Source organism: Gopherus evgoodei, chromosome 3 (genome assembly GCF_007399415.2).
Source record: "Gopherus evgoodei ecotype Sinaloan lineage chromosome 3, rGopEvg1_v1.p, whole genome shotgun sequence".
NCBI lineage: Eukaryota > Metazoa > Chordata > Testudines > Testudinidae > Gopherus > Gopherus evgoodei.
The window spans coordinates 131528758-131555813 of record NC_044324.1 but is presented as its reverse complement, the minus strand read 5'-3'; the positions used below and the strand labels follow the sequence as shown (position 1 = coordinate 131555813).

The 27056-nt window shown below is 43.4% G+C and overlaps 1 protein-coding gene across 1 annotated transcript in view; it reads right to left on the bottom strand.

The window, feature by feature from the left end:
* The window catches only part of FNDC1 (fibronectin type III domain containing 1), a 129139-nt gene that overhangs the window by 19376 nt on the left and 82707 nt on the right, over positions 1-27056 (bottom strand). The window contains exons 12-15 of the mRNA XM_030556675.1: positions 20795-20860; positions 16921-17076; positions 11185-11415; positions 7264-7372 (exon numbers count right to left, since the gene is read on the bottom strand). Coding sequence (XP_030412535.1) covers positions 7264-7372; positions 11185-11415; positions 16921-17076; positions 20795-20860 — 562 coding nt within the window. The remainder of the gene's footprint in view (positions 1-7263; positions 7373-11184; positions 11416-16920; positions 17077-20794; positions 20861-27056) is intronic.

Below are 27056 nucleotides of genomic sequence, written 5' to 3'. Positions count from 1 at the left end.
GGTCATGTTTGACTATGAATATACACGTGGTAAAAAATTAATTTCCTCATGGAAATACGTCATCACAGAATAATGCAAAACAAGTGATGTGTTCAAGGGCAACTGCTGAAGTTACTCCCAAAGGAAATGCCTTACCATGACTCTCTGCAGGGTTATGAAACTAACACATCACCAGTGTTTCAGTTCTATTTTATACTTCTAGAGCACATGGAGTGATCTCAGACACATACACACATCATATAAATAGGAGGGCAGAGGGAGCCTTAAAGGCTTGGGGCCTGATCTGAATCCCACTGAAGCTAATGGATCCTTCAAATGACTTCAATGGGATTCTTTCACTAGTTATCCAGAATGCAACAGCTTCAACAGTGGGCCAGAGAGCAAGCAAGGGACTGACTCTGCAGCCTGGTGATCAGTGCACTAATGTGCAGGGGCGGCTGTAGGGATTTTGCCGCCCCAAGCACGGCAGCCAGGCTGCCTCCGGCGGTTTGCCTGTGGAGGGTCCACTGGGCACACCTGTGGGAGGTCGACCGAAGTCATTGGACCAGCGGACCCACCACAGGCAAACCGCCGGAGGCAGCCTGCCTGCCGTGCTTGGGGCGCTGGCAGAGCACCCCCGCGGCTTGCTGCCCCAAGCACGCACTTGGCGTGCTGGGGCCTGGAGCCACCCCTGCTAATGTGGGGGATACAGTCCCCCTGCTTCAATGACTTTTTTAATTAGTTAGCCACAACTTCAGCAAGAGAGTCTGAGGGAGCCCCCATCAGAATACCCCATAGTCTGCTGGCTAGAGCACTCATTTGAGAGGTGTTCAAATCTCTTCTCCCCCTTGGACAGACTGGGGACTTGAACTGGTTGGGGGGAGGGTTCTCACATCTCCCAGGTGAGTACCCTAGCCACTGGGCTAAAAGCGATGAGGCAAATTTTCTTCATCTCCTCCTCTTCTTCCCACCCTGCCTCCTGTAAATACAGCATGAGTGCCAGTTCCCAAGGGAGCATTTGTTTCTGAGAATTCCAAGCAGAGGGAGCTGCCACCCTATCTCTGAGAGAGGCAGGGCTTAGCACATACCCTAGGCTTGGCAACTCCCATTAGCTAGTTTAGGCAAGGAGCCTCCTAGTGTGCTGGCTTCTATGAATCCCATTCTGAGGTGTCTCTCCCCCCAGCCCCCATTCATTGTATGGGGACTGGGAGCCTAGGTGCCGAACTCAGGCTTTGTGAATCCCAGGGATTTTCTAGGCCCCTAAAAATTAGATTCTTTGTGAATCTAAACCTCTGTGCCTAGGTTTACCCATCCATAAAATGGGGATAATATTTAGCTGCTTCATAGGTGCTGAGGCTTAACTTATGTTTATAAAGTGCTTTGAGATTCTCCTACAAAAGACCAAGTATGAATACGGGCTGGAATTTGTAGCAGAGGGTCTGGGATCAGAAAGATTAGCCTTGAGGAAAAAGAGGAACAAGGGGAGGTGATACAGGACCTGGAGGCTGTGACCCTGGGAGTCCCTCAGTGCCAACTGGCAGAGGCATATCATAACTCAAATCAGCTCTGACATTGCTCCAACTCACGGTTGTCATAACCGGTATTTAAAAGGTGTCATGTAAGGTGTCATATGCGAACTGGTAACATGCTGATCATTAACGTTGTGTGAGATATGTATGATCTCAAAAGGTGTTTGGCATGCAGTGATAAGCCCAGTCTGTCCTAGATAAAGGAATGTTGTTTCGTCAGCTTGCCTGTCTCCACTGTAAATTGAGCAAGGCGAGGCCAGAAACAATGGAAATACATGTACATACAAGGTAAACAAAGCCATCAAACTAGCAAGTGGGAGACATCCACTTAATGATCACGCCATGGGGGATGGAAGCTGTATTCCCAGGAAGGCTCACTGGCTCTAGAAACAGAGACAATGGAACTTGAGGAAAAATAAGCAGAAATAAAACCATTTTGGCATCTATCACTCAAGGGACCCAAGAGGACAGAGCACTTGAAATCTGAGAAAGTTGGATCCTTCGACCCAGGGGACTGAAGTCTCTGGGAACTGCCTGTAGGTGAGAAACCTGCACAGACAAAGACTGTAACTTACTAAAGTTAAGTTGCAGTCACTAGAAAGTGAGTTTTTGTTTGTACCCTTTCATATCTCTTTCACTCTCACTTGAAAGCACTTAAACTTATTTCTTGTTTTATTACATCTCACTGCTGTTATATTGCAATAAGTGATAGTCTTCAGCTAAGCTAACAGGCTGCTGTGTGCTCTGTGTCCTTGGATGAAACAAACTTAACTTCTGTGAGCATCCAGTAAGAGGGACTGGACACTGAGAAGGACACCTCTGGGGAACTCAGGAGTTGGGGTTCACTGGTCGTTACCTGCAAGGCAGGTTTGCACTGGCAGAGTCCTGAAGAGTATGCTGGCAAAGCAGACAAGCTGGTGTGTCAGGGAGCTGAGCAGTAACACAACTCACAGTTCTAGGTGCACTGAGCTAGACATCACAGAGGCAGAGAAAAGTGCTTTAGTGCAGAAAGGGAGTTGGAGTGGAAAGCACTCTGCTAAAAACTGACTTGTCCCAGCATCTTTTGTGAAAGGCTGACGGGCAGTCAGAAGGAAGAGGAGCAGTCAAGACAGGTGGGCTGTGCTTCCGATATAGTTTTAAGATTTATTTGTTCACGTCACATGGAGCCTGATCCTGCTCCCACTAAGATGATGGGAGAACAAGTTGAAAATTTCTAAGATACTGTAGAATTTTGAGCTGTTTAAGGTTCTCCCAACCATGGTACCCAGAGTGTGACAACAGCTTTAAATCTTGGTCTGAAGTTGATCCCGGATTCATATGCTATACATGCCCTAGTTTGCATAATGTGACAGCCTCTCATATGGAATTCTGAGCACTGGTATCAACATTGGTGTACAGTATATATTACTTAATTAGAGATTTCTCATAAAAGTCACACACTAATGTGAAGACATAGGTTCCAGTCTAATTTCTTCCTCCAGTTCATGTTTTCTCAAATAGGTACTTCCTACGCAGCAATTTTGGAGATATTTTTAAGACATAAAAATATGTAGTCAATTCAGTTTGTGAATTTGGAGTATGTAAATGATATTGGCTGAGGCAGACAATTTTTTTTATAGAAAAGGATCCCTTTGCCACACCTACAAGCGCTAGATGCATCTGTTAAAACAAAGTTCCTCGGAAAAGTGCATAATGGAGGCCATGCCTCAGAATAGTGTTATGGAAATATACACTGCAAGGCACTTGATTTTGCCCTGGTGTCTAGGATGGGACTTTTATTGTTCTTGTGAAAAACTGTCCAAATTTGGCCACGGGATGAGCTTCTGAAGATTCCAACTGTACAGAGCATGCTCCAACTCAGTGCTTCAGCATCTCAGCAAAATTCTCCTTGCAATGGCTGCTCTTGACAGCCAGGAGCCACTCTGATGCTGGGCACTGGAACTGAGAGCAGGAAAATGGTCTCTCCGATGCTTTCAGGGTTCATCCTGCTAGTGCCCAGGCAGTGTGGAGGAGGAGGAGAAGGAAGCAGCTTTATGTGAATGTAGAAGGGTGAGGAGCTAGGCGTGGAAGGTAGAGAGTGGGGAGACAAAGGGGCCAAGGTAAGGCCATAATGAAATGAGGAGCCAGAGGAAGTTGGAGCACTAGGTCTGGGATGTGGAGCCAAGTGGGAAGAAGGGGACTGGGACAAAGAACTGGAAGGGGACTAGAATGTGGAGCTGAGGATGGGGAGACTGAAGACTGGGAGCTGAGGGAAGATGGTAGTGGGAAAAGGACAGGCTTGAGGAGCTAGAAGCAGAAGGGATCTAGGTTGACAGGAGTTGGGGCAGAAGGGTCTGTAACCACTAGAGTATACGTCCCTCAGAACCTTGGACTAGAACCCAGGATTCCTTAGTCTCAACATTCCACTTCTGTCTAGCAAACAGCTGTGAAATCCACTGATATAACATGTGCCTTACCTCCCTCTAAAACCACACAGTCATCTCACAGACTTTTTATATCTATTCTCTCAACAGATTGGCACATCTGGCGGTCATATATGTCATGCATGTGGGAAGTTATGCTGCCTTATAACTGCTGAAGTCACTATTAATGTTTTGCATTAGAGCTCAGGTTTATGAAGATGGGGTACATACTACTTTTTGGTGCCTGTTGGGAGATGGAAGTGAAAGCCTTACAGTGTGGGTCATCGACAACATTGCAGGCAGTATGAAAGTGGAAAGGAACGCACAAGTCTTTCCCATTAATGTCTTATTTGTATTCTTTTAAGGGTTTGAGTGGATGGTGTGTGCTTCTGCAACCTTCATTGCTGCCAAGTGAAGTTTTTTTTTGCTGATTTCCTAGTTTTTTTATACAGGTTTGGGATACTTCACTGGATAACTCCCTGAGTTGCACCGGCCTGGGAATCAGGGAGAAACTGTGCTACTGAAGCGGCTCCTGACAACGCTGATTCCATCTGAAGAGCGTGAGAGGCTGAGATGTTCTTTATGTCTACAACAGTTTAGCTTTGTTTAAAAGTTACTGACAGTAAGCACACCAAGAGCAGCACTCCACGTTGAGCAGTGATGACATAACCTGGCAGCCAGAGGGAACTTCCATGAAGAACATTCTGTAGCCTTTCATGGACTTCTGGCAATTGGATACAGCCAGGAGCAGCTGCAGCAGTGGGGTGCGCATATCTGCGTTATACCAGCAAGCCTGTCTATTGCACACCCCTTTCCTCTGGGACTCCCATCCTTTCCCATATGAAGTGTACATCTTAACCTACAAAGATGCCAAACTAAGTAAATTACATGTACAACCACCACCATCGTGACCAACACTAGGGATTGAATCATTGTCCTTAAGAACTAAAAACATCACTCTTTCCTGCCTGTGCTAAAGAGGCAGGTTTGCAAATTGCGAGCTGTCACGGATTTACATCGTCTATGGATGAAGCTCTGTGGGGGTTGCACAATGGACACTGACTAGTGGGGGTTACTCAAGTAAAGTGTGCGACAAGGGACTGAAATGTGTATTTTGGTGATTCAATTTACAGATGATCGTAGTATAAAATCTGTTTTAAAGAGGTCTTCTTGCTGCATGAATCACATACAACTGTACCATGCCTCCAAAATAGGTTGCGAGCAGGGTGTGAATCCCATGAATTTTAGATTACTAGTTTAGACACTTCCTAGTTTAGCTAGAGGAATAACTGTTAGCCCTTTAGTAGAGCACTAGCTGGAGTACGACTTGACATACACTTTCCCAAGGACGTTACATACTATTTCCTAATCAGCAGTAGAATACCAGTGATCAGAAATCCTGCCATCTATTCCTAGTGCTGGGAGAGGAGTGTGGTTTATAGTGGTTAAAAATAGGATAATCAAAACTGGTTTTGTCACTCTGAAAGGCAGTGTAATGCAGTCAATACAATCTGGAGCTGTTGGATTAGAGTCCTTCAGTGACCTCACATAAACTCATAATTAAGTCTGATAACTTATTTCAAATAATGGATGGGGATGGAGAGTGTTCAACAGCTCTTCATTAACCATCTCCTAGGTTGAGGTTCATGGTCTTAGTCATTAATAAAGGCAGTGAATTAAAACATCAGTTAAAAGAGGTGAGAATTGAATGCCTGGCCTCCTCTTTCACAGCTCAGAAAACTTTTCCTTGGATTACAAGGGCATTGATGAGAGAGCCATTCTATCTCTTTCTCTCCCCATCCCATCTACTCAGCCTTGGAGAGAGTAATTATATTTGTGCCATTACAGATTTGTCACCAAATTCAGTGGGATTACCTGGGAACACATATTTTCCATTATGGCTACAATGTTATAAAATGCATTATAGACCAACACTACTGATGTATAAGGTTCTGTCTATGCTACAAGCGCTACAGTCGCACAGTGCAGCGCTGCAGCTATGTTGCTGTAGCATTATAGACATTTTCCATATCAACAGATGAGTTTTTTTTTCCATTGGATGCAGTTGATCCACCTCTGTGAGAGGTGGTAGCTAGGTCAATGGAAGAATTCTTCTGTCAATCTAGCTGCAGCTAAACCTGGGGTGTGGTTGATCCAACCATGGCATACAGGGCATGAAATTTTAAACAGCACTGAGATGTACTTAGATCAACCTAATTTTTAAGTGTAGCCTGAGCCTAACTGATACTCTAGAAATCAGCACACAGAGAGCAACAATATGGCCAAAGGACAAGTCCCAGGGTGCTTCAGGGATATAAAGTAAGTGAGATTAGCCACTGGGAAACTGTCAGTGTAGATAATTCTGAACACTTATTATTTTCTCTCTATCAATTCACTTTTTTTCAAACCACCATGAAATGTTCAGATAGTACTCCATGTTTATAGGCTATGCTTTGGTTTTTGCCATTTCAATGAGATCTTTACAAAATACAGGTTTAATGTTCCTGTTAAAGTGAACTCTGTAACACATCTTTTAGTCTGGTGCCGCTACTGCGGCACCATTTCATCTCAAGTCACTCCTTTGAGAAAACAGAGGGGCCTTGTACTGTGAACAGACAGGGAAAGTGAATTCTAGAGTTGAACACCCTGCCACCAACCCCCAGGTGGCTAAATCTAGGGCCTATGAGCTCAAGCCCCCCAAACAGAGAGATGGTCTTTCAGCTAATGAAATCCCAATCATGTAGGGTGAGATTTTCAAAACTTCCTAAGGGAGTTGGATGTTCAACTCCCAGTGAGCTTCAGTGGAAGTTGGGCGCCTAGCACCCTTAGGCATTTTTGAAAATTCCTCCCATAGAGCTTTATAGATTATCGCAAATCCTTGAACTACAGCCAGGCGTGAATAAGGCAGCAATATACACTCACCCACAACCCTACCATATTTCACATGTATGTTCTGAAGCTTGCATATGTGCCCTTGACTTTATAATTCACTTCTCCCATTTGTCCAATACAGCCAATGTGTAGCATGATGCAAGCAAGGCTCCTGTCTTTCATTTTTTTCCCCCTGAACAGGGAGCTTGGATTATGTATATAACCTGCACGTTCATTTCTGGGCCAAGTCTTTTTATGCCAATATTGACGAACATATCAGTATAGTTAATATGTATTGCTCATCAATCCAAGGACAATGTGATGTCTTATGTACTTATAAGTAGATGCTTGATTAGTTCTGTTTGGTCTAGATTTGCTGGCAGATTTGTGCAATTCTACTACGACCACCAAAATGACTAAAAACTAGGGAAAATTATTTTAAATTAACAACAGTATTCAAGAAGAATACACCAAACTATTACCTTGTATTTGGCTTCAGGTTCTCAATAGGTAAATGAGTAGCCCCTGCAGTCTTGGTTGACCACTTGTTCCTTATAAAGTCATCATAAGATGCACTGTAAACCAAGTAACCTGCAAATGGAAGAGAGAAAAGCAGATCAGCCAATGAGGGTTCTACGTTTCAATCAATGATACTTTGAAGCTTAGCTACTTTGACAAATTCTATACAAAACCTACCCTTTATTCTCTCAGTCCCTCTATGTCTCTGCATTCTTTAAAAGTGCTATTTGAAATTATACAGTTGTTGACTTTTCCAAGGAAATTGGTTGTTTCTTTTCAGAGCCATAGCTTGCACTAAGCCACTTTCATCTTCGGTGTAACTACATTGAAGTCAATGGAGTTAAACCAGGGATGAACTGGACCATTGTGTTTAAATAACACTTCAATTGTGACCCAAATTTACTAGTATAAAATAATGTAGAAGGTGAGGCTGAAACTTCTTCCTCCACTATTTTACTTTAAAATGTGTTGTATTTTAAAATGAGGAAGAAGATTCTCAGCTGGTGTACATTTGTATAGCTCCATTAACTTCAGTGGATGTAGTACATTTGCCCTGAGGTGTCAAACTCAGTCTTGGTATAGCTCCAACATCTTGCTGGTAATTACTCCAGTGAAAACATTTTATACAGAGGGAGACCAATCTGTTTCCCCACTATTATTTCCCGATGTCAATGGTAAAACTCCCATTAACTTTAATGGGAGCAAGAGCACACTTATTACTCACTCTACAAGGTAATACTGTTATATGCTTCATGCTCACTCATTCTGGAGCAAATGCTAATCTCAGCTCTGCACTGGGCAGACTGAACATTCCGCATTAGAACATTGCATGGAAATCCCATTAAGGTCAATGAGTTTTGCATGAGGATCAAGTGCAAATATAAGCCATAGAGATCCAGAGTGCAGATCAGACAGTAAGATTTTGCCCTATATTTGAATAAGAACAGTTTCCTGCATTGGTATTTAATATGCATCAGGCTTTTAAACAGAAAAAGAAAAAACTCTAAGAAAAACAGCAGAAATAGAATAATTCAACTCTGTCAGCTGCTGGGCCTGATTCTCCTTGGCATGACTCCAGTTTCATGCTAGTGTGACTCTCTTGAAATCAATGGAGTTACACTGTGTAAAAGTGGAGCAATACAATCAGGTCCATGATGTCCTCTTCAAGGCTGCCATTTTCAAAGGAGCCTCAGGGAGTCAGGGCCTCAACTCCCATTGAATTTCATTGGGAATCAGCCACCTAACTCCCCTGGGCTCCTGTGAAAATCCCAGGCTAAAGTCACTAACATTTCCGAACATCCCCATTAGCCAATACAGTATATTCCTGATTATCTGAACAGCATGGGGGATACGGACTCTGGATAAACAAGAGGGCAGGGGCCATTCAGGCATTCAGCAGCTGGGTGGCCTCCCCTGTGGTTGAGGGCTCATCCTCCTCTTCCTTGCAGTTCTGGTTGAGGGTCTCTGCTCTGCCCTTTTCACTCACTCCAGTGACAGCAGGAGTAAAGATGGCTCCTTGCACTGCTGCAGGCTGACACCATCCTCCTCCTTCTCACAGTCTTTGCTCTGTCATGCTAACCTCCACGTTATCTGAATCCCTCCCAGCATGAAATACACGGGCAGCAAAGAAGGGGTTTAGCTAACAGGGTTTCAGATAAATGGAAGTATACTATACGTAGATATCATGCTGCACACATATTGAGAAGCAACATTCCTTTAAGTCGATCTGCAATTCATAGGTACTGTACCAGACAACTTCTCACTCAAGTTCCAGGCTACCAGCACGTGCAAAGTGTCTGAGAAGCACTCAGCATATCCATTTCTGACATTTTCAGTTTTAAAGTGACACAGCTCCGCTTTCTCTCTCCATTGATTCAAGTGACATTAATCAACCTTGAACACTGTTTACATTCTGTTCTGTATCGATATTACATAGTTTTCTCTCTGGCTTCAAGCCAGCACACCTGTGGGTTCTTCTGAAATTTTGATCAAGCTGGGTGAGAGGGGGAAAAAATTAATCCTCTACTGAACTAGCTCAGTCAACTCCCAGCTGAAGGAGAAAAAAAAGGGAAAGCGAGAGCCTATGTGGACTTGTTAAAAAAAATATGACTAGTAACTTTGGGGTCATGAACAAAGATTTTGAACATCTAGAATTTCTCTCCCCCCTTGAGTAAATTTCCTGAGTCATAAAGAAAAATGTGTTTTTCATTCTATCCCAAATGAAAGAGGTTGGTTAAAAAGTATGCAGCAAAAATTCATGAGTAAAAGCCAGAAAAATCTTTCATGCCCTCTTTATTCATCAGAAAGAGGGAAAGGGAGCATAAGCTTTATTATTCAGAAGTCCTTTGAAGTGTGCCTTTAACAATCTCAGAGTACCAGACCAAGACATTATGACAAGCTATATTACAGAAATGAACAATATGAAGCATGGCTGCGAGAAGAGTAAAAAGGAAGACAGCAGGTCATTTCAGAAAAAAGGGTGCCAAGATGCAAGTGCTTCATGAAACATGGGAAAGGCAAAAAGATGTATCGGACATGGTCAAACATTACTTATGTGACATATTGCTCTGAAATTAACATAATTAGTGACACTGTGGGTGATTTTTTAAGTGAACAGTGTTCAGAAAACACTGAAAAATGAAATCCTTTATTTATCCACTGACTGGGCACAGCATTGGCAGTGGAAGCTTCCCTGCTTTCCCCCACCATGGCGCATCAGCGATATAAGGCTAGCATAGTTTTCGTGACCATTCACTTCTTGGCCCCTCTGCAGAGGGGCTGCCAGCAAAAGAGTTGGTCGAGATTCAGCAACAACAGCAACAACGTGAAAACCAATACAACAGCGCAGTCAGTTTCTGACTCCAAATCATCTGACCTGCTGTCAAGTGGGTTTTGCATCATCTCAAATACTTTTGTTATCTACATGTCTCACCAATTTTTTTTAGCAAGGTTTGAGATTTGTATTTCAATTTACTTTTTTTTGGGGGGGGCGCTATAATGTGCTCTAAAGACAGTGGAAAAGATCCAGTTTAATGTATTTGTTTAACCACCAACCGTAGTATGTCTGATTGGCATTTGAACAAACTTTAACTCTAATAAAGTCAACATAGTTTGGGTTATGTGTTCCACAGGAGTTAGCCAGCTCCATTTCAGTCTAACCGTCTTTATTTATATAAAAAGCTTAAATTTCTCTTTTCACTCAGCTACTAAGCTTCACAATATTTCTTTGTATTCAGAAACAGTTTTATTCTGGCCTGGATCATTAATATTGCTATTGTGGCATGCAGTATCCACAAACCACAAGAAAAACTGTTCTGCATTTTTCCATAACTTTCCATCCTCCTTCCCCCCTCCACCACCCATTTAGTCTTCTTGAGAAAGTGACTACTGATTTCAGAGATTTAGAAGAGGGCGGTGCTAGAAAATAAAGAGACTGATTTTGAAATGCAGCTTCCCATATTGCGGGGGTGGGAAATTTTATAGGTCTGAAACCTTCTAACTCCTTGAGTGCTTCTGCCAAGCTGAGTGTTAGAGTCTACATGCTACAAAATAAACCCACAAGTATTTGCATTTCAAAACCGCAGGCACAAAAACAGAGGCAAGGTGAAGCCCTTTCAAAGACCACGACTTATCAGTGGCATCGGTACAGTGTTGACAGATGACATAGAAGCTCTTTCTCACTGACTAGAAGGCAATTAATACCTCCTTCTGAGGGAGCTGTATGGTAATGGAGACTTAACATTGTTGAAAAGTTATCAATAATAATTAGCTCAGCTTAAGGTAAAAACCTTCCCATTTGGCTTCTGCATAGATTTCCTGAACCCCACCCAGGATAACAAAATCCCCAGGGTGACAGCCAGGGCTGGAAAGTTCTGTTACCATACCTGTTATCAGATCTCCTTGTCGGGGTTTGGTCCAGTCCACAATGACAAAGGAGTGGCAGCCTTCCACTGCCACCACTGTGATATTGTAAGGGACTGTCCGGGGACGCAGCTCTCCCTCTTTTAGATTATAGGGTATGATTTCATCCAGGCTTTCCACTTGGAAGTGCTCCAATGCCTCTGTCAAGGAGCAGGGGGCTGCAGGATCTTTGTTGAGATAACTCACATAAGGAGCTGGAAGAGACAGTGATAAGCAGCATTTATTTAAGTCTGTACAGACAGGCAGATTATTACAGCTAAGGACAATTTCCTGTAGAGAAAACACAAGGTTAATTTTTTTTCTTATATTCCTCACACCCGGCCAAAACGGGGGGCACTTGCAGAAATGGCTTTATTTTATTTTTTAAAATAAAATAAATTAGACATTCATTTCCTGACCTTCCAGCTTGTACATCTTGTATATTTTCCTACCATTTCACTGACGCTTTGAAATTTGTAAACTATCTGGAAACTTGTTGGAGTGCTATTATTCTTCATATAAATAGAGCACCATGGAAACTGTAAGCATGACAAATATTCACTGGGAACTACGTTATTTTAAGGATTTCAGCAGATGGGGAATAACCGTGTCTGGTGCATTTCAGTCTATGTTATAAAGGATCAGGAGGGCGGCTCTTGATTAACTCAGTGTTGTTGCTCTAAAATTAAGGCTTACAACCTGTCTTTGGTGGCCAAAGTTTAGTGTGTGTGTGTGTGTGCGTGCGCACACGTAGATGTGTGGCAGAAGGGCCCACAGTGTAGAGGCAGGGTCCTTCCCATGTCACAACCTTCCCACTTTGGGTTTGGAGCTCCTCTGGCTGCCCTAGATAGTCCCTTTCCTCCGGTGGCAGATGTAGCCTTCTGATTCAGTGTGTGCACTCATGGCAGCAAGAGAGACCCCACCTGGGGGGCAGTGGCTCAGCATCTGGACCTGGCTTCTCAGAGCAAGGCAAGGCCCCACCATGAGTCCAGCACCACGCCCCCATCTCCTTGGTGCCTAGAGACAGGGACACACAGGGGTATTACCCCCTCAGTGCTCCTTCTGGCAGATTTTGCCTTTTGGGCTTCTGTAGTGGTGTGCAACTCAGACAACATCGTGCAGTGATGTGGCCGGGAGCAGCATCACTATGATGCCAGACCCAGGCTGTGGAGCCACAGAGTTTCTTGTGCAAAGGAGTGAATGTATTTTCTCCCCCAGCAGCATGTCTTTGCACCCACAGTTTCCTGATTTCTGTTGGTGGAACTGAACCCTGGAACCCCTGCTAAGGCTGCCCCCACCTCCCCCTTGCATTTTGAGGGCCAGATCCTCAGCTTGACTTCAATGGGACTACATCAATGTACAACAGCTGAGGAGCTGGCCCTGGAGTTGCAGCCTGCCCCGTTCTAGTTGTCTCCTGCATGGATCCCCTCTCTTTATCCTCTTCCCTCTCCTACATACCCACAACCAGGTTCTTGCCCTGAGAACCCCACTGAAGTTTTGCCTAAGGAAGTAAAATACTGATTCTTGTTCTTCTAGTGATAGGGTGACCAAATGTCCCTAAAGCAAAAAACAGGACACCGCGCAGGACTGGCCCAAGCTGCCTGGTGTCACTGGGCACCCCCCAACCCAAATGTTCCTCCGTACCCCAGTTTGAAAACTGGGCAACTTGTCCCATTGCTCTTGCCAGCTGATGATCAGCTGGTAAAAGCAAATGGGACAAATGCCCAGCTTTGCCAAAAAGGCTGGGATGTCAAGAACAGGGCTTAAAAAGGGGACTGTCCCAACCAAAACAGGATGTCTGGTCACTCTAATGAATGTCATTTAAGTAACAGAGTTTTGGTCCTTTTATCTCATGGCAGAGCCCTTGCTTTGGAAACTGGATATCTTCGGACTAGCGTAAGCAGTTACTTGTCTCTATGTGGTAGTGAGGTCCATTAGGGAGGCGTGCTAAAGATCACGGAAACAAATTACTGATATTTAGCAGTGAAACCAATGTAGCATGGTTCTCTCCCACTATGGTTATTTCATACTGAGAGCTGGTTGCTAACATTAAAATCAACCCCTAATTCCCAACTTTCTTGGACTATGGAAATGTACAGGTATTGGTTTAGTAACTGGTAACTTTTACACTTATGCTTTATAGTGACAAGACCTACCTGTACTTAATGGTAATTTTATTGCATTAAAGGTCATTGTCATGGGGCAATTGAACCATTAAGGGGAATCAGGACCTGGCCTGCCCATGACAGCCCTCTGAAGACACACCTGGGATTAACTGGGTGCCCCCAGGTGGCTGTTTAATGGTCAATTAGTAGAAAAGCATCTGCAACCTTACCACAGGGCTGCCTGATTTCAGAGAACCAGAGAGGAAGGTGGCTCTGAAAGGACGGTCAGCCTTCCCAGGGAAGGAACAAGTGTAGCCTAGGAGAAGGAACTGGGAGGACTCCAGAGAGACAGAGATAGTTCCTTGGGTGAAGACTACCAGAGTAAGCTGAGAGACGGAACCAGAGACTGTTCTCGAGGTGAAGAGAACAGAGCCGTCCTGAAAAAAGGAATCGGAGGCTGCTCTCCAAGGGAAGGGAGCAGCCGCAACTTAGAAGTCCTGGGTCCAGAGGATGTGCTTGGTCTAGAATGCCCCATGGCTAAAGGAGAAAGAAGTTAGTTGAACTCACTGTGATACTGCAGATTTCCTGGGGAGCACCTGAACGAGGTCATGCTTGTGCTTATGCTAATCTTTGTTGTTAGTAAATTAAATCCTCTGAAGAGGGTGTTCTTTCATGCACAGAAGGTCTGTTTTGGACTTATCTATATACAGATCGAGGGAAACTAAGGAAGGGATCACCTGCAGTGTCACACCTGAAGGCTACAGGGGACATGGAGCCAGAGGCACAATATCCACAGTTATTGTAACATTTAAAGAAACAGTTTGAGTTCTAATGCTCGCCTTTGGAAATGTTTATTTAGTTACAATAATACAGTTCCCTGGGAGGATAGTATTTTCCCCCCTACTGTCCTGAGGTGTTCATAAAAAAATGTTCTTAGTTTATCTTATTGGATTTCCTGCCTCACAGGGAGTCTGCCCAGATCTTGTAATCTACTTCATTTTATCCACCACAAAGCTTTCTAATCTAAACAGACTGAGATGCATGATCGCTAAAAGAACGGGAACATACCATCAGGTTTTGACAGGGAGGCATTGAAGACTCATTTGAAAAAGTTTTTGTTTATGAAAAGTATTTTACTCCCCAAACCATGGTAAACAAGAGCTCAATCCTAAGCTGCTCCAGAGCGGAACTCCACATAGCTGGTGGGTATGTTGGGAGGATGACATGAATCAAAGATGGCTCTAAGGCCATGTCTACATCTAAAATTTTGCAGCGCTGGTTGTTACAGCTGTATTAGTACAGCTGTAAAGGGCCAGCGCTGCAGAGTGGCCACACTTACAGCAACCAGCGCTGCAAGTGGTGTTAGATGTGGCCACACTGCAGCGCTGTTGGGCGGCTTCAAGGGGGGTTCGGGGAACGAGAGAGCAAACCGGGAAAGGAGATCAGCTTCGCCGCGGTTTGCTCTCGCGTTCCCCGAACCACCCTGCAAACCGCAGGGAAGGAGACCTGCTGGTTCGGGGAACGCGAGAGCAAACCGGGAAAGGAGACCAGCTTCGCCGCGGTTTGCTCTCGCGTTCCCCAAACCACCCTGCAAACCGCAGGGAAGGAGACCTGCTTGCTCGGGGAACGCGAGAGCAAACCGGGAAAGGAGACCAGCTTCGCCGCGGTTTGCTCTCGCGTTCCCCAAACCACCCTGCAAACCGCAGGGAAGGAGACCTGCTTGCTCGGGGAACGAGAGAGCAAACCGGGAAAGGAGACCAGCTTTGCTGCGGTTTGCTCTCGCGTTCCCCGAACCACCCAGCAAACCTCAGGGAAGGAGACCTGCTTGCTCGGGGTTCGGGGAACGAGAGAGCAAACCGGGAAAGGAGACCAGCTTCGCCGCGGTTTGCTCTCGCGTTCCCCGAACCACCCTGCAAACCGCAGGGAAGGAGACCTGCTGGTTCGGGGAACGCGAGAGCAAACCGGGAAAGGAGACCAGCTTCGCCGCGGTTTGCTCTCGCGTTCCCCAAACCACCCTGCAAACCGCAGGGAAGGAGACCTGCTGGTTCGGGGAACGAGAGAGCAAACCGGGAAAGGAGACCAGCTTCGCCGCGGTTTGCTCTCGCGTTCCCCGAACCACCCTGCAAACCGCGGGGAAGGAGACCTGCTTGCTCGGGGTTCAGGGAACGCGAGAGCAAGCCGGGGAAGGAGACCAGCTTGATTACCAGAGGCTTCCTCAGGTATGCTGGGATACCTGCTTATTCCACGGAGGTCAAGAAAAGCGCTGGTAAGTGTCTATACTTGATTACCAGCGCTGGATCACCAGCGCTGGATCCTCTACACCCGAGACAAAACGGGAGTACGGCCAGCGCTGCAAACAGGAAGTTGCAGCGCTGGTGGTGCCCTGCAGATGTGTACACCTCCTAAGTTGCAGCGCTGTAACTCCCTCACCAGCGCTGCAACTTTCTGATGTAGACAAGCCCTAAGTCACCTTTCCTGCTCTCCTAGTCCTGCTGATGAACTGACCCTCGGTCCAAGTTCTGCTGACCTTTATTGTGTACCCCCAAGACTTCGATGAGGTCTCAGAACAGCATCCTCTGCTGGTATAAATAACAATAGTTACAGTGAAGTCACTGAAGCCCTGCTGATTTACACCAGCTGAGAATCTGGCCTGTATATGCAGATCCAAACTTTTTAGCTCAGCTCCATCTCTTATTGTTTCTTTCTACAATTACAAAATAAAGCAAGATGTTTATGAACATGTAAAACATATTAGCACTCTTAATTATCAAAGAGGTTTCAATTTAAGACGTTGTTCCATTTACTTATTCTCCCACACTATACATTCCAAATGAAATATCCTGACAAGACAAATTCTCCTCTGAGATACATCAGTGTACAATGCCACTGATCTCAGTGGGGTTCCACTGGTGTAACAGAAGAGAACGGTGCCCTGGTTTCCCATTGGAGGGCTTGTCTACAAGGAGAGCTGCATGAGTTTTACTTAAGCTTTGAATTTAAACTGATTTAGCTTAAGTGGAGCAAATCCCAAAAACCATTACAGCAGCACAGCTGCATTGCTGCAGTGTAGACAATCATCACAGGGACAAGAGGGGTTCTCCCCTCACTGTTGTTAATCCTCCTCCTTGAAAGGTGGTAGCTAGGTCAACAGAAGAATTCTTCCCACAACCTAGCACTGTGTGTCCCAGGGCTTAGGTTACTTTAACTATGTCACTCAGGGGTGTGGATTTTTCACACCCCTGAGCGAAATAGCTGGATTAACTTAATTTTTTTTTTTACTATAGACCTGGCCTTATTTTGGTTAAATCAGTTGGAAACAGATTTAAGCAATTCTGAAGTACAGCCCTCTTAAACTGAAATAAAACGTGTCTACAAGGGGTTTGCTCTGGTTTAACTAAACTGGCTTAATTTGTTTCTGAGATCAAGATACACTTCCGAGTGCTGCTACTGGTTTTTATCTTGTGATAATCTCTCAAAGCACTGTACCGTATCAAGAAGAGTTGTGATTTGTTAGCCAGATTTGTGCACAGTCTTCGCACCAGACAGGACAATGCAGCTAGAACATGGACCATTTATCTTATTATTTAGCAAAAATATAACAAGTACTGAGCTCACCAGTAAATCGTTTCTTCCCGGCTAAGTCAAATTCTGACATAGGATCGGAGCCGGCAACACTGATCTCTGGATAGTCTGTCTCAGGCACTGCTTCTGGAGTAGTAGTAGTGATCATGGTAGTGGTTGGAGGCAAAGTGCTCTCAAAAAACTCAAAGTCTTCAGAAAACACAAAGAAGAGTTGACAACATTAGCTTGTTCCATGTTAAACTGGCTTAAACTTGAAAGGGAACTTGTAGTTTCCCTCTTTACAAACTATGATGAGAAAACTAATGCAACATTCACCAGCAGACTTCACATCACAGGGTTCACACACTCCTTATTGATTTTTAAATCAGAGGAGAGCATGCTTTGCTCTTCTTCCCAGGGCTTACAACAAACTGAACAAAACAAAGACAGTCTTTGCACCAAAATAAGGATGAGGAAAGCCTCCATTTTCTTCAGTTCACTTTACTAACTGTAAAAATAATAGTGCAAGAAGGGATTTAAGTCTGATTTAAAAGGAACTAAGAGGGAAGAAGTGAGTCTGTTCTGTCAAGCAATTAACATGCATTTTAAAAAATATGTGTATATTGATAACATATACAAGTCATCCACTGAACTCAATCTGCTCTCATTAAAGTTAACAGCAAAACTGACACTGACTTTAATGGAACACCTAACGATATTAAACAGAGTGGGACATGCAACAGGAGATATGCATATGTGTCAGATACAATAAATATATGCACCACTTCATGGGGAAAATAATACTTTTGCAAGAGAGGAGTAAGAGGACATCAGAAAATAAAGAATCAAGTAGATAGGAAAACAAAAAACTTTAATTTGAAATCCAAACTGACAGAAATTCAAAGAGAAGGCTGACTCACTGCACTTATTTGGCATCAAGGGTCTTATTCACAAGAGAACGGTGCTTGCTTTTCAGAAAGGTTTGATCTAGTCTATTCATCATGGTTCTTATATAACTGTTTTTGCCATGCTATCAGAATGCCCCCAAATTATAAATCTATACATTAATATCTCTCTCTGTGTGTGTCTCCATACCCTCCAGTGAGCAGCCATTGGAACTGGTTATTTTTGTGCTTTTTTGGTGGTGTTATTACGGGAAGTCTAGATCAAGGAAGTGGATGTTTTTTCTTTTTGCTCTAAAAGTCCTGAGGTCTATAGTCATCCTGCTGTCTCCTAGGGGTGAAGAGCAGGGAATAAGGAAACATAGAAGATCACCAGCTGAATTCATTGCAAACTCATCAGGTAACATTTACCATGATAAATGAACACATTTGTATGGCAAGATTCTGAGCTGACATTCATTCTCTGCAAACATGAGGATAAACCAGCTCAGAAACTGAGGCCAGATCCTCAGCAGCAGAGGGTGGGGACGGGGGGGGGGGGCTGCTACAAGCCACCTTTGCACCATCCATTTCACAATCCTGGGACAGCTTTCCACTGGTCTGGTAACCTGGTGAAGGTTAGAGCTACCCAAAGGCTTGGACTGACTGCCAATGACCGCCAGGGGACACTGACAGCAAAAGAATCTGGCCCTGTGCCATTTCCTCCCCAGCCATTCCCCACTATTCCAACTGCAGGAAGGAGGTGGCATGAAAATCACTACAGGAGCTCTCCACTGCTTGAGGAGCCTCCCTACACAGGGGGGATCATTCTGCAGCTGGGACAGGAGCGCTAGTGTAGCTTGCACCACTGGAATGAAATGAAACGGCCCTGACACAGTGAAAGATCTGACCAGATGAATCTATCAGTTTCTCATGGTATAGTTTCTCTGTACTCGATGGGTGAAAGTCACCCCTGTGCAGAGGGCCAGAAAAAGGCCTGTTTACCCTGGAAGTCCCACTTAAACCCTAATTACATAGGATTGAGGTAGTGGCTAGGCCTCATGCTGGCCTTTCTTCCCCAGGGTGGATTTTATCCTACATGTCTTGGTCAATCTATGAGAACAAAACTTCACCAAAGACATTTGTGCTCAGTTCCTAATAAGTATTTTTCTCAAATGTTTCCCTCTTCTTTCCCTGAGTCTCTTAAATGTTTTTCTGGTATGGTTTAAAATCCCTGGGTTGCATTCACCAAGTACAATTTTATTAGCGTACAGCTATAAATACTGCCACAAAGTTATTACTAAAAAGCTTTGGGTTTAACTAAAGTCTGTCTTAGCTAGGTTAATGCATGGGGAGAGTAAGCAAATACGAGAATTGTAAGGGGCAGAGCAGCAGAGGACAAAGGCATTTCTAGCCATCTAGAATAGGACATTCCTTGAGAATACTGATCATTTAAATATTGACAGTGGATATTTCCTCTTCAGCTGAAGTTTTAGATTTATTAAATCAAAAGGCCTGAACAATGTACTGGGATAGCTCTATAAAAATCTCTCTCTCTGCCTCTTTTTTCTCTTTTTATGCATCTTAGTCTGAATTTCTTGTGGATTCTGCAGATTAATCGTTCAAGGTGTATTTGATCTCATTCACTGTGTGCACACATATTCTAAATACAGAATAGGTGTAAAAAGGACGAATGCAGAACATATTTGCAATGCTGTAGAGAGCTGGAAAATCGGTAGCACTACTGCAACTTCCTAGTGCGTGCAAAGCAGCTTTATTTTCTATTTTAGATTAATTCAGCAACTTTGCTGATTTTTGGTTTGGCCTGGATTCTGTAACAGAAAAGCTAAAGGGCACTGCTTCAATTCTGCCTTTATAAGTGTAACTTTGAAAAATGCCTTTTTTGGTCATGAGTTGAGTCATAAGCAGGCAGATTCTAAAATAACAGAAATTCAAGCTCTTTCTGGGCCATTTTCTTCCATCTGTTAAATTGACATTATGCTGCTTATATGCAATATTATGTGGCACAAAGTCAAAGGGGAATCTCCATTGGTTGGATGCTGGAGGAGGCAGTATTGCTATCCACTAAGCCAGCTCCATCACTGATGTAAGGGGAAGTTGGCTGTGGGGTGGGGCAGGGGCAGGGTGGCATGGAGATCCACTACTCCTGATCCCCCACTGATGTACATTAATGTAATCCAGGGGTTGTCAAACTTGGGGTCGGGATCCCTCAGGGGGTCACGAGGTTATTACTTGGGGGGGTCATGAGCTGTTACCTGCACCTCAAACCCCGTTTTGCCTCAAGCTTTTATAATGATGTTAAATATAAAAAAAAGTGTTTTTAATTTATAAGGGGGGGGCGGTCATACTCAGAGGCTTGCTGTGTGAAAGGGGTCACCAGCACAAAAATTTGAGAACCACTGATATAATCCATCCAAGCACATTAATGGAGTAACAGAGAATCAGTTCTCAACCAGACCACTTGTGACACTCTATTTTGGAGATCACCTTTGTTCAAACATTCCATAGGTTTACCTTGCAGTCAAAGGTGTGACTGTAGCTCAAATAACAATAGTGAATTCAAGGCAGCAGAGGCTACCCAGGTTCCCAGGTGGGGCCCTCCAGCCTGTGCTACTAGTCATCCTGCTGCAGCACTCCTATTGTTATTTGAGCTAGCTAGATAAAAGTTAGCTTGCATATGTCTGCATGTGCTGCAATCACACCTTTCACTGCAGTGTAGACACACCCATTGTCGCATTTGCTGAAAATGCTTCAATGATTTGAGAATCCTGGGCCTAGGTTTCCTTTACACTGCTCTGGCTGAGAGTTACTTCCACTTTAAATCCCTTGAAAGCCTCTATTCTTCACAGCCACCACAGGGCAGCTTTGAAACCAAGGGGCATGGTTCCAGCTCATGATCCTGGTGATAGCCTGCCTAAGTTCCCACTCAGCATGATGCAGATGTATTCTTTACAGTGCAATGTTGAAGGAGGAGGGGGGAAAAGACCACACAGCACTTGCAAAGGACTTTCCTAATCAACCAGTACCTTCGTCATAGATCACATATGCCTCTGGAGTTGGTGTCACATCCATATCCAGCCCTGAGAATGTATCTATTGAAGGAGGAAGAAAAGATAGCACAATGATTACATGATATTTGCCTCCTGCAATTACTCTCTGAACACATTTTAAAATACAAGCTGAAAGCTATTTAATCTGTATAATAATGAGACAACAACAGCAATGGTTCCTGACCGTTGATCTCTGGCCAGATCCCATGATAATAGGTGCACTATGAACATCTAGAGTAGATGAACATGTGGCAGCACAAGATAGCCAGGAGGCTGCTTCTTGCAGAGCTGCTATACAAAATACCCAGTAGTGCATTCTCCAAGAATTCTGCCCTGGGGGGCCCACAGGATTCTTGGAGCAAAGGATGCTTTGCCTAGCATTCCTGTAACAGCCAGGTCAGGATTTAGCCCTTTCTTTGGTTTCATGGCAAGAACCCATGACATTTATAAGCAAGAATGGGTGAAGCAGCTCAGATGAAATGAGAACGACAGGGAACTTCTGCTCAAAATATTTTAGATGCCAGACAATTGAGATGTTTACCCCTGTGTGTAATAGACTTCCTTCCTCCCCTGTAAGTCACTTCAGCACCTCTGTGGTTCATGGATTCTCTCCTGGATCAATTGCTATCTTGTGAGTTTGGGGCTTTCCTTGCAGTCAGAGAAATGCATTTTGCAGTGCCTGTGGCTCAGGTAAGCCACAGAGCACAAGACCTAGACTAGCCATCCACAACAGTACTGAGAAAATAGGAGCATCCTGATGGATTCCATTAAAGGCAGGGTCACGTTAGAGGCCATCATAAATGAAGAGCTTGGCTTCAGGAGGAAGATGTGCCTGGGATGTAGGACAGTACATGCATAAGAGAAGGAGTAAGACCTCAGAAGGTTTAGATACATATCTGAATTCTGGGAGGCTTGCATCAACCTTTTGAAGTCTTTCTCTCACTTCTGCTCTATAGGCTTATTTGCCTTTCCAAAGAAACCCAAAACCAAAAGACCTCATTTCAAGTAGAATGCAAAGCTGGTTATATATATATATAAAACTATAGGCAGCTATATTAAAGATATTGTGCATATATGTACACAAAACACATGCACAGAGGCACACACATACTTGCATATACACATACACATGAGCACACTCTATCTTTCAAGTAATCTAGCTGCACACACCAGTATAAATTATATTAATGTATTCAACTATTTGACACATTTCATACCTTAACATTGTTCTGTACAGGATACTTTCTAAAGACATGTAACCTTCCCACTGTAGCTCTTAATAAGATAGAAAATGTTAGTTATATTAAAGGTATTAAGATGTGTATTGAACAATTTCAATTTCCAGTATTAAAGAATTAAAAATAAAATCTGAATCATATCAGCATGTCTCATTTATTTTTTATTAGAGAACAACAAACATATAAACCTTCATTTTCTAGTTCTTGCTATTACATTCAAACAAACAAACAAAGAAACCTCAGACACTAGCTTGTATAATACGGCAATAATTTTAGTGCCAGAACAAATTTTGAAAATACAGGAAATTGGCTAATTCTTATCAGACTTTAACAGAACAAAAGACTGACATTTTCTCGTGGTAAACTTGTGCAGCTAACCGACAGGCAATCATACAAAGCAGTGAATGTCTACTGGACATCTGCCAGCATATGACACAGTGTGTTTTTTGATGAAGTCAGTGAATCTTCCCAACATAGGCAGCTGGTATTGATCACTAGTTATAATGTACACCCTCCTTTTTGAATACTGCCAGATAAATTATTGAGTATCAGATATACAGGAAGCTTTAAAAGTGTTAATGGGCAGATTTCACTCCTTAATTCTTCCTAGCTTATTTACCTCTTGTCAAGACAACAGTCCGATTATACAGAGAAATTGTGTTTTCTTTTGTGTTTCATCAAGTTCTCCAGTTTACAGGGCTGTATTTCCTCAGCAGAGCTGTGGCACAGAAATGGCAGAGTTGTTGCAAAACAAACAAAATCCCCCCATAACTTTCTGGTTTGTGTGTTTTCATGTTCACGTTGACTGTAGTTCCTTAGTTAGCTCCTCCTACATTGGTTGTAGCTCCCTTGGCTCCCCAGTAGCGTTTACTTCGAGTTGCTACCACGTGAGAACTACAAACTTCCTTGCCTTCACTAGAATGTTTCCACATTCACCACAAGTCAACCAACACACACAAAAAACGGCTACCTTTTCTCTGAGTCTGGCCACATCCAGGGTTGAGTTGTCTGAGAAATATATGCTTGGGGTGCCAAACCCTTTTCTGTTAAATGTTGCTGAATCTAGTGAAAATGTTGACAATAAATTGTGCTGGGACAAGCAAGTATTCTGCCAAATATTAACAGACTTTGCCAAAGAATTAGTATAACATGTGGTGGCATTTTTGGCACTTACAGTGCAAGTCTGTTGGGAAGCCAAGTACTAATGGTGACAAAATATCAGGCTCTGGAAGAATAATTGTTCTACTAAAGACCCAGACAGAGGAGATAGACAGTGCAAAAACTCCCTTTGGAAACATTCAGGACAGAGCAGCAGCTAAAGTTTGGGGCATGTTGGTAGCCCTATATAGGAACTGGTTATCCTCCTTCAAACATAACGTAGCAGTTAAATAGGCACCTTGGAGGAGCTTTCATCTCAAGAATGTTCACCCAGACAGGGCAGGCTGTTTTATTGCATGTGTCAAACGTTGGACTAGGCAGCCAAGCTGAGGTTACCGAAATGTTATGGAGAGAGAAGCAAACATTTATTCCCCATAGAAATCCTCATAACTCTGAAGTGGGGATTAATATTTCTCAACCTATGTCATGTTGCAGGATCCAGGAAATGTCCTGTCCTTTCACACTTCCAATCTGATGCATTGGCAGAGACGTTCTTGACATGCTGTACTTTGAAAGAGGAACAGCTGTTTTTTCAGCACCATGCAATAAGGCTCTCTATAGATTTGGGTTGATCCGTGGATGATATAATGCCCCTTTTGCAAAGAACGAAACATAGGCCAGAGCTTCTGGCAAACTGGACACTGGAAAGGAAAGAAATATTAGTATTTAAAAGGTTCTTTAAACTTCAGAGAAAAATCAGCCAATGCCTTTATTAAAAATAATCCTGTAAAATATTTTTAGGGCCAGATTTTGAAAGCCTTGATGAGATTCAAGGCAGACTTACTCCATGAACAGTCCCACTGAAGTCAATGTGTCTGCTTGTGGAATAAGATACTGCCTAATATAAAGGCGATTAGAATTTGGCCCTCAGCTATTTTCATGGAGATATGGTCAATGATATGGTCAAAATGGCTCAAAAAAAGCTGCCCTGTTATTTTTAAAGAGGTTCCTATATCAGAGATTCATACTAGAGAGGAAGAACAGGCCGGTGGTTAGAGCACTAATCTAGCACTTGGAAGACCTAAGTCATTACTGTGACACTGACATCTTGCGTGACCTTGGGCAAGTTCCTTATCTTCTCTGTGCCTCAGTTCCTCATCTTTACAACAGGGATAATTCCTACCTCATCTGGTTGATATGAGGATAAGCATATTAAAAGACTGTAAGACGCTGAGCTGCTCTGGTACTGGGGATTGTATAAACATACATAGACACTATAAAACTCCCAAGCTGCCTAAGAAATTAGATTCATCTTGAATTGCCAGAGGTGGAGAATAAGGAAAATAGACAAACGTAACAGGGAACATATAAAGGATTTCTATATTAAACTCAGAACTATAGGGGGAAAAAACACACCAAGAAAAGTGTCAACGGCTCTCATTTGATTTTTCTTAAACTGGGTCCCTTCCAAAACCACTTGCTGCCATAATGAAAGTCAGTTAAGCCCAGGAAAAATCTTAACAAAAGTAAACTGGATCACAAAAAGGGAACTAAAAAATAATGAAAAAAGTGCCAAAAAGGGAGTTGGCCTCAGTTAGCAGTAATAATACTAAAAACAATAGAGATAATATCTGTCTCCGCCTCAGTCCCTTGTAAAGAACAGCTGTAAAAAAATAATTACAGTCAAAAATAGTTACCAATACTGGAAAACAAAGTATTTCGATGACAGCATGAAGCAAGTATGGGCAAACTATGGCCTGTGGGCCGCATTCAGCCTGCCAGCCGTTTTAATCCAGCCCTCAAGCTCCCACTGTGAACAAATGGCCACGCAAAAATTCTTTTCTAAAAATAGCTAAAAGAAAAGAAAGATAGAGAGGGAATTCTTGATGCTATGGGTGAAGTATCGTGGTTTTCTCAGCATGAATTTGGTTTGGCTGCACTACTCACTAGCGATAAAGCTACAAAAGGGTTATACTGCTCATCCCAAATGAGTGCCAACAACAAATACCACATGATGGTCATGTACTTAGTATGTCACACATATGTTTTAGGCCCTATCAATAGGATTCCTTACAGGCACAGAGCCCTGCACTAATGCATCTGTTTGCAGGGTTCAGAGTTTCTGAACGTTTTACTGGTATTACACACTATATCGTAAACTTCCACCTGTGTTTCCATTATCAAGAGTCAAATTGCACAGACAATAAGGGGTCCGAACTAATAAAGAGTTTAGAAACCTATAAAATGATCCCAAATAGCTTCTCCATATATTATAAAGTCACGATTTTAAAGGCTTCATCTGATGACAGAGAAGAGGGATGTCCCAGTGAGCAGGGTGCTAGCCTGGTGCTTGGAAGATGCACATTCATTTCTCTACTCTGCCACAGACTTTCTATGTGACCTTGGGCAAGCCTCTTAGGCTATGTCTACACTGTCTACATCTAGATGACTGGCACTTGGATAGGCTAGCCCAGGTATGAGCATCTTCTCATCAAAGCCCTAGCTGTTACGGTCCCCTGGATTCTTCCCTAGTCAATTGTACAGAATTTATCTACCCTGGAGGAAAAGGGGAACTGTGGGAAGGGCACTGGAAGACTATCAGCACTTGCATGATTTTGCCTGCATCTTCACTGCAAAGTGGGTGGGTTCCAGTCTGAGTTAAAGCAGATCTTGGACCCTTACCTATACCCAGACAGAGACTTTTCTGCATGGATGGTAGATGGGTTAAGGCTAAAACACAGGTAAGAGCCTGGGTTAACTGTGCAGGGTAGGCATAGCCTAAGTTTCTCTACTGGAAAGCTGCAAATCTCACATTGCCAAGGTTATAAAGGTCCTGTTTCTGACCCTTATGGACCGTGAGATATCGAACTTCAGATCTGTCACTGGTCCCAGACTGAACACTGTCCATCCTGGGTCTCAGGCAGTGTAATAAGGAGAAAGAAGGAGAATTCTTTTTGTTCAGTCTTGATTTAAAATAAACAGCCAGTGATTTTTAGAAGCTGCTAACAGTCTGGGATGTTAGAATGGGTAGCAGAGATGGACTGCTAGGCAGAGAGCAGGCGAGGCAGTCAAAGGTGCATATGTCTGCAGTTTTTCACATGGGTATCAATCCACACCACACCCATGTGGTACTCTTAAAGACACACTGAAGAGTTGAGGCTGGGATTTTCAAAGCAGTCTAAGGGAGTTAGGTGCCTAAATCCAATTGAAATTCAAAGCCTTCTCATGCTAAAGCCTGAACAAGTGGGACAGGGATTGCTGTAATAATTCCCCATTCTAAATATAAGGAACACTGCAAATCAATAGGTGCAGTAAATAAAAATAAATGCAGTCAGTGGCAAGACTTAAGGGCACCTACAGCAAAGTCCTACTTGTGTTACTGTCTAACAAAGATTATAGTTAATATTTCTTTGGCTCTGTGTCTCTCTCTATATATACATAGTCAAAAGTAGTTACACAAAATTACCTTCTAACTAATGAATACTAAGAATATAAACAATGACAATTCTGCCTTTACAAGGCAATAAAATCTCGCAGACAGATTACTCACCCAGTACAGCTGATTGAAGAATCTTCAATCTTCTGCTCATGGCACTTTTTGTAGAAGACGTTTGTGTCCATCTCTCAGCTCATCGTCAGCTGCCCATGTTTCTTCTTTCCATCTTTTCTGTGCTTTCTAAACTGATAGTGCAGCTCCCCAGATACCATTTACATTGTCTGTTTCTAAATCCAGTTACAGACTTCTATAAATGGGGGGCTGTAGGACAATCCAGTAGGCGCATCCAGGCCCAGTTTTTAAATATAAGGAGCTGTTTTCTGATGCTGCCTTCAAACGATGAGTGGATTGAATTTAGACCTGGCATATGCAAGCTCAACAAAATTGACTTTGGTGAATTTGTTCT